The sequence below is a fragment of the Lygodium microphyllum genome, chromosome 25 (assembly GCF_053477565.2).
Source record: "Lygodium microphyllum isolate KBCC chromosome 25, Lygodium_microphyllum_v1.1.10, whole genome shotgun sequence".
Classification (NCBI taxonomy): domain Eukaryota; kingdom Viridiplantae; phylum Streptophyta; class Polypodiopsida; order Schizaeales; family Lygodiaceae; genus Lygodium; species Lygodium microphyllum.
Window position 1 is genome coordinate 1,270,784 of NC_141159.1, and position 9,369 is coordinate 1,280,152.

General features: G+C 43.4%; 1 protein-coding gene across 1 annotated transcript; it reads left to right on the forward strand.

Annotated features, from left to right (window-relative positions):
- Positions 1–1,255: 1,255 nt before the first annotated feature.
- LOC148013830 (ATP-dependent RNA helicase DEAH12, chloroplastic-like) lies at positions 1,256–9,119 on the forward strand. The gene is made up of 2 exons (XM_087666326.1): positions 1,256–2,334; positions 2,431–9,119. The coding sequence occupies exons 1-2, from the start codon at positions 1,525–1,527 to the stop codon at positions 6,781–6,783; spliced, it is 5,163 nt and encodes a 1,720-aa protein (XP_087522452.1). The 5' UTR covers positions 1,256–1,524; the 3' UTR covers positions 6,784–9,119.
- The last annotated feature ends 250 nt before the right edge of the window (positions 9,120–9,369 follow it).

The window sequence follows — 9,369 nt, forward strand, 5'->3', positions numbered from 1 at the left end:
ACTTCTTATATATAATCTTGTAAATGTGACCATTAAATTTCATCCTACCAAAGAGAGCAATAGGATCACTCTTTAACCTAGGGACTAGATTAGCAAGCTTACAAAACCTTTTTCGTTGGAAGACTAGAGTATTCATGTGTTACCATATGAGCTTCAATACAAGGGCCTTGATAAACTTGGACTATTCTAATGGTCTCCTCATTAAAGCACCCTCTTACTAAAAAGAGCAACTTTGGCGGTAATAGCATTATTGAACTTGGCCTCTACAAGCCACTTTTTCACCATCAAATAGAATGGCTACACCTTGGGACATTCCCAAAAAGGGTGATAAATTGTATCCTCCTTCCTCACACACATTGGACCATCGGTGAGACTTGAGTGCTCTATATAGCTTATCCCTAGTCGGAAGTTTGCATGTCAAGACATGCCAAAGCATAAAGTTGAGATGCACTGACTTGGTGGAGCTCCAAATTCTCTGGAATCTCCTCTTCCACATCATGAATTGCAAGTGGGGGAAATAATTTCTTCCATTTTTCAGCTACTATTGAGAGGGCAATTCTTGCTTTGTAGAACCTTTGAGACGGTGTAGAGAAACCTTTCCAGTGATCCTTAAGCCGTGATCACCTGCATAGAAGGAAAGCATATGTTTCTTATTGACAGTAATAGTAGTCGACTAGTTGTCCTTTTTCTTGAGAAGAACAAATTGCAACCATTTGGTTTCCTTCAAATTTAGCTTAAATATTATTTGTAGGGTTTCTACATTGTGTAGATTATTATTGGCAACGTCCTAGGCATCTTCCTAGTTGGATGGACCTTTGGCATGTATGCCTTTGGAGAGCCTAGGCTCCTCCACAACTGGAACAAATGGTTGATTGTATGCGTATGGGCAAATCCAAATATTGTGTAGTAGGGACAAGTCACCTTGTCTCCCTTTTGCTCCAATCCAATGGAGCTTTTGGATGATAAACCTCCAATCCTTTGATCGAAGCAACTTTTTGGCTTTTGGTTTTATGTTTTGCAAGGTACTCTTCTTAAACTCTGAATTATACAAGATGCCTCAAGGTTGTATGTAGGGTTTGAACTCATGCACCCATTTTCACACCCACACACTCAAATCACTTGGGCTACAACCCCATTGGCCTAGCTTAAAAAACTTGTGAGTAGTGTTCATATAATAATTATAATACTAATAATACTAATAATAATAATAATAATAATAATGAAAATGAAAATAGAGCGCTTTTATTTCTGGGCGTACTGAGACGCTTCTACTGTGGTCGATAGGAAAGGTCATACAATAGGAAAGAAGAAGCAGCAGTCGCAGAAGAAGAAACGCCATTGATCGTCTTTCAAGTCAGCAAGAAGGTTGCTCGGCAGTCTGCTACAATCCTTCAACAGCCCGTAAACAAATGCCTAAAGTACCTACAGGAAGTTTCCTGCTTCCTGTACTAAGTGCCTCCATTAGCCATCCTGTGCATCAGCAGGTTGCGTTTGACGAAAAATTGGTGAAATTTCATCGTGCCTATGGACCAGGGGGCCTCCATGGCCACTGTGGAGCAGGTGGTCAGCGACATGCAGGGTTTGAGCATTGGTGGAAGGGCCGCCGCAGGAAGGGTGCTGTTGTTCCACCCCAGCAGACCCTCTAGTTCCTCATTGGAACGGCCACACTTTCCAGACCTCAAAGCATCATGCCCAGGCCTCCTGTCCTTCGAGATGATCCCTGACAGCTGTCCTCTTGTAGCTATCCTGACATTTGAGGACTGGGATGCTGCTGCCAAAGCTGTGGTTGGCCTCTGGAAGCTGCGCTTAGAGCACATCCATTATCTTACACCGGAACTCCCTGATGAGGGCAGCAATGTTGCTCTGCATCGGAGTCGTCTAAACAAAGACCTGAAAAATCTGTTTCTGGGTCATTTGGCTTCATTAGAAACTGGCGAGGATGTACAGCAATGCAGATTGGAACTTGAGGATCTCAAAAATAAGCTCATTAGTGTAACAAAATCTTTGAAGCGGAGTAACCCTATCGCAAAGTGGATGGAGCTTTCTGCTGAAAAGCATGATGTCTTGATGCAAATTCATGTGTTGGCTGGACAGCTGGCAGAGTATGTCAATGGCTTGAAATCATTAGAATTGGCTTTGCTCTCAAGGTGTTCAGAGTGGGCTGTGGGTTCTAACGATCAATGCACTGAGGAAACTTTGTTGCTGAGGCTAGGGAAGGACTGGACTTGGCATCAGGTGCATTGTTTGGTTGACAGGGAAACTTACCGTTTCAAAGAGCGGCTGCCCCTCTATGCCAAGCGCAGCGACATCCTGCGGCAGGTCCACAGCAATCAGGTACTTTCCTTTCAGATTGCTAACTTTGATAAGAAGTAGAGTTGCTGGATTGAATTCATTTGCAGCTGGTCTGATTGTAGAGATATGTGAATGCAGGTGGTGGTGCTAAATGGAGAGACAGGTTCAGGAAAGAGTACACAGCTTGTACAGTATTTGGTGGATGCAGGATTTGTTGAAGATGGCTCTTCGGTAGTCTGCACTCAGCCACGGCGAGTTGCTGTCTTGACACTTTCTGAACGTGTGGCTGTAGAAGTAAAAGGGTGCAATGGACCTGAGACCATTGTTGGCCATTTGACTAGCCCTGCTTTGAGGACGCAGCAATGGCAAAAGATTATGTATATGACTGATTATACCCTTCTACAGCTATGCCTGTTGGATGAAAAGCTTATGCAATTTGGCTGTATTATAGTGGATGAAGCCCATGAACGCAGTCTTAACACAGATCTTCTCTTGGCCTTATTAAAAAAGTGTCTTTTACAGAGGCCTGATATGAAATTGATTATCATGTCTGCCACGGCTGATACTGCTTTACTTTCTAGTTATTTCGGGGGTTGTATCATGTACCAGGTACAAGGACGAAGCTTTCCTATACAGTACATATACGAACCAGATGACAGTAGTTATGAAGACTTGGAAACCAGACAGGGCCACCCAGCAAACACTCGCCATGTCTTGCGGGTTGTTCATGTGGTGGCTTCTATCAATGCGGGGCCTGATAAAGGTGATGTCCTTGCCTTTCTAACCTCACAGGCTGAAGTTGAGTGGGCATGCAGCCAGGATTATGGCCATTCTGCTTTAGTGCTAGCCTTACATGGTAAGCTACAGGCAGAAGAACAGCGGTTGGTTTTCAAGGAAACCCCACATGGAATGAGGAAGATTGTTTTTGCAACGAACATTGCAGAAACTTCTCTCACAATCCCTGGAATTAAGTTTGTGGTAGACTGCGGCTTAGCCAAGGAAAGCTTCATGGACCCCAAAAGTGGAATGAATGTCCTGAAAGTATGCAAGATTGACAGAAGTGCGGCGATGCAACGGGCTGGTCGTGCTGGCCGTACTCAAGCTGGCATCTGCTATAGACTTTACAGGATTGAGGATTTTGATTCTATGGCAGCTTTTAGAATACCAGAAATTAAGCGAGTACATTTGGGGGTGGTTGTTTTGAAGCTTTTGGCTCTAGGCGTGCAGGAAGTAGAGTCATTTGATTTCATTGACTGTCCTGATCCAGAAGCAATCTCGATGGCTTTTGAAAACCTGTACCAACTTGGTGCGGTTGTATTGAGAGATGGGACACGGCATCTAACCCCTTTAGGCTGGCAGTTAGTTAAGCTTGGTGGGGATCCACGCTTGTCCTTCATTGTTTTGAGAAGTATCTCTGAGGGCTTGGGGAAAGAGGGCATTGTAATTGCAAGCCTTTTATCATGTTCTGGTAGTGTTTTCTTCCGAGCTGGCTCAGATGAAGAGAAATTAAGGTCAGATTGCTTAAAAATGAGATTTTGCCATCACTATGGGGATATCTTCACATTGATATCTGTTTATCAAGAATGGGACAGCTTACCTGAACACAAGCGCAACAGATGGTGTTTTGAGAACAGCATAAATGCCAAGTCTATGCGAAGATGTCGAGACATTGTCAATGAAATGGAACGCTGCTTAAAAGTTGAACTGCATGTAGAGGTGTCTCCTTTCTGGACATGGTCTGCTGCTACTTCAGAAGAACACAGTATAAAGCTGAGGAAAATTTTGCTTGCAGCCATGTCAGGAAATCTTGCAGTCTTCTCTGGACACGACTCTCTTGGTTATGATGTTTTGTCATATGGAAAACAGGCGTTCCTCCATCCATCCTCATCACTGCTGGTTTTTGGCCGCTCACCAACCTGGGTGGTATTTGGTGAATTGCTTTGCACAACACGCCAGTTTCTAGTATCGGTTACTGTGGTTGAACCTGAATGGTTGTCTGAGATTCAGCCTCCCCTTCCCTACAACATTCCAGAGATAGTGTCTTCTAGGATGAATTGTATTACACTACCCAACTTAAGTAAATGTTTGTTAAGTCGACTGTGTGGAAGGTCAAATAGGGGTTTGAAAGTTCTCACAAAGCGTATTCAGCAGGGGGGTGATCAGCACTGCATACTTGAGGCTGATTTTGATATGGGGAGATTCCATATTTATGCTACTATGGATCTGATAGGCAGAGCTGAAATGTTAGTCAAGGAGGTTATTCAGCAAGAGGAGAGGTTGCTGAACAATGAAACCATACAGAAGTGCTTGTTTCAGGCAGCACCAGGGAAAGGCTCACCTGTTATGCTTTTCACTGCAGGTGCAGAGATCAAAGAGCTGCTCATGCCAGGTGAGTTTGTTAGCGTGGAGATCTCAAATGTAGACACAGTTATTGAGGATCACACCATTTTAGATCTGTTTCATAAGTGTGCAGATGGTATTACTGGATTTCGTAGGGACTGGTCCTCAGAAAGTAGTAAAAAGTGGGGAACCATAACCTATTTCTCCACCAAAGGGGCTGCTGAGGCCATTTCACTTTTGAATGGCACAAAAGTAGGAAGATGCTGCATACAAGTACAGCCTGCAATCATGTCCAGTTCAAGTGACAGGTCTGGAGGCTATTTTCCGGCTGTTCGAGCTGTTTTAACTTGGCCTCGTCGGCAACTGAAGGGGCACGCTATAGTGCGTTGTGCTCCTGAGGATGAGGATCTGGTAATAAGATCAGTATCTGGAATGCTTATTGGAGGAGGCAGAGTACTATGTAAACGTGACCGCAAAGGTCAAGATGGGAGAATTTTCATACATGGTTTGGGAACTCAAATAAGTGAGACAGAGCTTGAGCAAACTTTACGCCGTGCTGCTGGCTGCAATTTTGTAGATGTTTTCATGCCTCGATTCTGTGCCATTGGTCAGCCTTCTCTACAGGCATGCCGGGAATCACTTGTAAAAGAAATTGAACACTTTGTTCCTGTTGGAAAGTTTCAGGTCTTACTTCCAACTGGCCATGGTACAGACTATGCTTGCAAAGCTGTGGTAAGATTTGATGAAAGTGTACATGAGGGTGCAGCCCAAGCTATTGAACATCTTCAAGGCAGCTACTTGCCGCTATGTAAGTCATGGCAAAAGATTTCCTGCCTGAGAACTTTTTCCAGCTCAGTTCAATGCCCAAAAGCAGTTTATAATGTTCTAAAAGAAGACATTGCTGATTTAATACTTGCACTACAGCAGCAAAACAAGGGTGCAGAATTGCACTTGAACAAGCTTGAGAATGGCGGCTGCCATGTGAAGGTCCTTGCCAGTAGCTTGCGCACTGTAGCTGGTTGCAAGTCAGCATTGGAAAAGTTAATTGAAGGGATGGTGGTTGCAGATGAAAGTTTAGATGATTCAGTACTGAGGCTGTTATTTTTTACTAGGGATGGGCTTCAAATTGCCAAGTCTGTCGAATTGCAGACCAGGACTCACATATTTTGCGATAAACGCAATCGGATTGTCAAAATTTTTGGGCCTACAGAAAGAAAAACCAGGGCCTTGAAGAAACTAGTAAGAAGCTTGTTGCAGCTTCAGGAAAGGAAGAAATGCTATGAAATCTCACTGCGAGGTGGTGGATGGCCTTCTGGCTTGATGCGGGAGATTGTGAGACTGTATGGGCCTGATTTATCTGACTTAAAGATGCTAGTAGAAGGTGCATCTTTGAACTTGGATCAGAGACGCCATACACTTCTGGTACGTGGTTCCAAGGAAGAAGCATTCAAGGTTGAAAGGAAAGTAGAAGAGATAGCGGGAGTTTTGAAGGGCTCTCAATGTTCCACATTGTTGAATTCTGAAAATTGTGGAATATGTTTATGTGAAATAGAGGACCAGTATAGTCTTGTTGGCTGTGGTCATAAATTCTGTAGAGCTTGTGTGGAAGGACAGATTTTGTCAGCTGTCAGGCACAGGGACGGGTTTCCATTGACCTGCACACACAAAGAATGCTCGCAATGTTTGCTGATCAGTGATTTTGAGATGTTGCTGACACCAGACCAGTTGGATGAACTGCAGAAGGCATCACTTAGTGCTTTTGTGGCCCTTAATAGAGGAAAGTACAATTTTTGCATGACTCCTGATTGTCCTGCTGTCTATCGAGTATCAGAGAAGGGTGAGCTTTTTGCATGTGGGGCATGCTCTGTTCGTACCTGTACTAGCTGTCATGTTGAATATCATTTGGGTCTCACTTGTGAGCAATACAAGGAGTTCAAACAAGATCCAGATTTGTCTCTGAAAGCTTGGCGAAAGGGGAAGGAGCATGTGAAATGCTGTCCCGCTTGTGGAAGCACAATCGAAAAAGTGGATGGTTGCAATCATGTTCTCTGCAATTGTAAGGCACATTTGTGTTGGTTGTGCCTCAGCTCCTTCAAAAGCAGCGAGGATTGTTACTCTCACTTGCAAAACTTACATGGCGGATTTGTCTAGTACTGGGTTTGATTGGTGAACAACATTTTGCAATTGTACATCCCACTTTTGAGTGACCAAGCTGTCTCGAGAAATGACAATGCTTGCAGTTCTCATGTATGGGATCCTGTCTCATGCTTGTACATACTATTCTCGTACACAAGTGTTCTTGGTTGTGTGATCATGCTGAAATTTGTACAGGATGACATGTTGGCATACTAATGTTGCTTGAGATTTAGCATGTTTACCTTTGTTTGAAGACCCATTTCAACAGTCTTGCCTTTGCACTAGCAAAGGAAGCAGTTGAGGGATTATGAGATTACAAATCTGCATTCTTTGCAGTAAGAAACGAGTTTTGTAAATTTTTGTTGCTTCTTGTAGCCACAATAATTTGGCTATATGTTTTCTATTGTCATGAAGATGATGATAGCATATACAAGGGTTAGACTTAGAGCAACTTTAGAATCTCTGTCTTTGTTTAGCTTGCTTAGAATTCATTTGTAGCTCTTTGAGTCATGTGCATTTACTGTGTTATACTGGAACGTGTTTGTTGAAGGTTGTCATTAAGCACTTGCTTCATTGTGGGTATACATGTATTTTGTACATATACATCCATACGTATGGGATGTTATATATATTCATCAGTACATGTGGCCTGTTGGAATTGTTAGAAATAGGTTGGATATACAATCAGATATTACCATTTTCCAGGATATTGCTATCTGTGAACAGCCCTTCTTGTGACAAAGGTTAGTTGTTAAGTGTTGTAATAGCAACAAGGATACACCATGTATTTTTCTACTGCACTGTAAACTGGAGGATTGAGAGGGGTGCTGGGGCACGGGGCATGTTTGAGGGAGTTGCACCAAACACCAGGTGCAAGTTGCAAGATTATTGATGACAAATAGGCCATGCTACTAACTGCATGAACACTGAATGCCACGGCTGAATGCAAAGAGTAACCAAGATTGAACTGCTTGAGCTGAAGTCTGAACTTTTGTGAACATTGATCTGAATACATTGATTGTGGAGCTGATGGCTCCTAATATCTATGCAGAACTGAATGACACATGTTGAAGCTGTTAACAGTTGTCATGTATGGTCATCTCCTGCCTATGAGCCTCAGCTGAGTCAGATGAGGACATTAGAAGCTTTGACAGTGTATCTGTCTGTCAGTTTATTTGTCACAGATATTTTAGGTGAAGATTTGTCCTTTGCATTTGTCACCTGGCAACTTGTTTCTGTCATTTCCAGGCAGGATTTATCGTCAAAGGCAGGAGGCCTTTTATCAGGCATGGGCAGCATTTTTAGTGCCTTTTATCTGGCATTTTTGGGCATTTATGCTGGTTCGACAGTTTCAGCATTTGTGCCTATTTATAGGCTACCTCCCCTCCACTAACAATCACTTTCATGCTTAGCCAGCCCTCCTCATCATTCTATCTCATCCTCCTGCCTCCATCTGGTGCCCATATTGATGCTCTGAGCTGCATGTTGGGCTGACTGTTGCAGTCTTGTATCATTTAGTTTTCAGTCAGTTTGTTCCTTCGGTTCTATGCATTCCTTCCATTTCTGTCTTCTCTATTTATTGTTTGCTTTTCTTTTTGCTGCGCACTTTCACATGGTATCATTCACCTTGGTGGGAGCTGGACATGATTGAAGAGGACCATCTGCTCATGACAAAACTGGGCGACATCATTAAACGTTGCATATCTGCATTTTCAGGCAGGGGGCCAGTTTTCAGTCTGCACCAGCTGTGTTTCCATCCGGACAGTCATCTTCAAGCTGCATTTTGCTGGGCGACACGCTTTTTGTGTTGGGAAGCATTATCAACTGCTAGCCAACCACTTTTGGCAACTGTTCATTGACCAAGGAGTGTTGTGGATCTGCAATTTTGTAAAATGAAGTTGAGAGGAGAGAGGAGAATGAGCTGAAGAGAGAGAAAGAGAGAGAGAATAAGAAAGATTAGAAGAGGGGAGAAAGGAGGAAGCCATGGAAGCTTGAGAGGAAGGTGAAGAGTCAGTTCTTGATATTATCTGGATGCCCTAAACTGGATTTCTTACACCTTATATACCTTGGTCAGTGTGATTAGGTGTCTAACCCCTAGTTCTCTTGTATCCTGCTCTTTATATTCTGTTTAGCCACTATACTTGAAAAAACAAGACAACTAGAGGGACTTGACAGAGGGCCTAAGGAGTGGGGTGAAGAGTACTACTCTGGTCCACATTACAAGGAGCAGGGGGTGGGTGAAGACCATGGACAGCATGCTGTCTACTACAAGCCTGTTGGAGTAAATCTGCCATAACTTTTGATAGGTTGCTTCAAATGGGGCATGCCGCATGTCGAAATGGAGCTTATGACGTGCATTTTCAGCCCATGTAGGAAGCACATGGTTGTAATTTATATAGGTATAAAATTGTTCTAAAATAGCGTGTAGTTTGCAGATAATGTGGTCAAAAGGGAGCATAACTTGCTAGTCTTCAGCCTGTTGGGTCTCTTGGAGGTGAGAAAAGTCATGCACTATAGTGGCTAGGCACCAAGAGGCTTCCAGGGGTAGGCCTTGCCATTTGATGAGGTATTCCTTGATGGATCGAGATCTGAAGTGTTTAT

Coding starts and splice junctions, on each gene's coding strand:
- LOC148013830 (XM_087666326.1), top strand. CDS start 1,525: ATGGACCAGGGGGCCTCCATGGCCACTGTGGAGCAGGTGGTCAGCGAC. Junction 2,335..2,430: donor GGCAGGTCCACAGCAATCAG/GTACTTTCCTTT, acceptor ATGTGAATGCAG/GTGGTGGTGCTAAATGGAGA.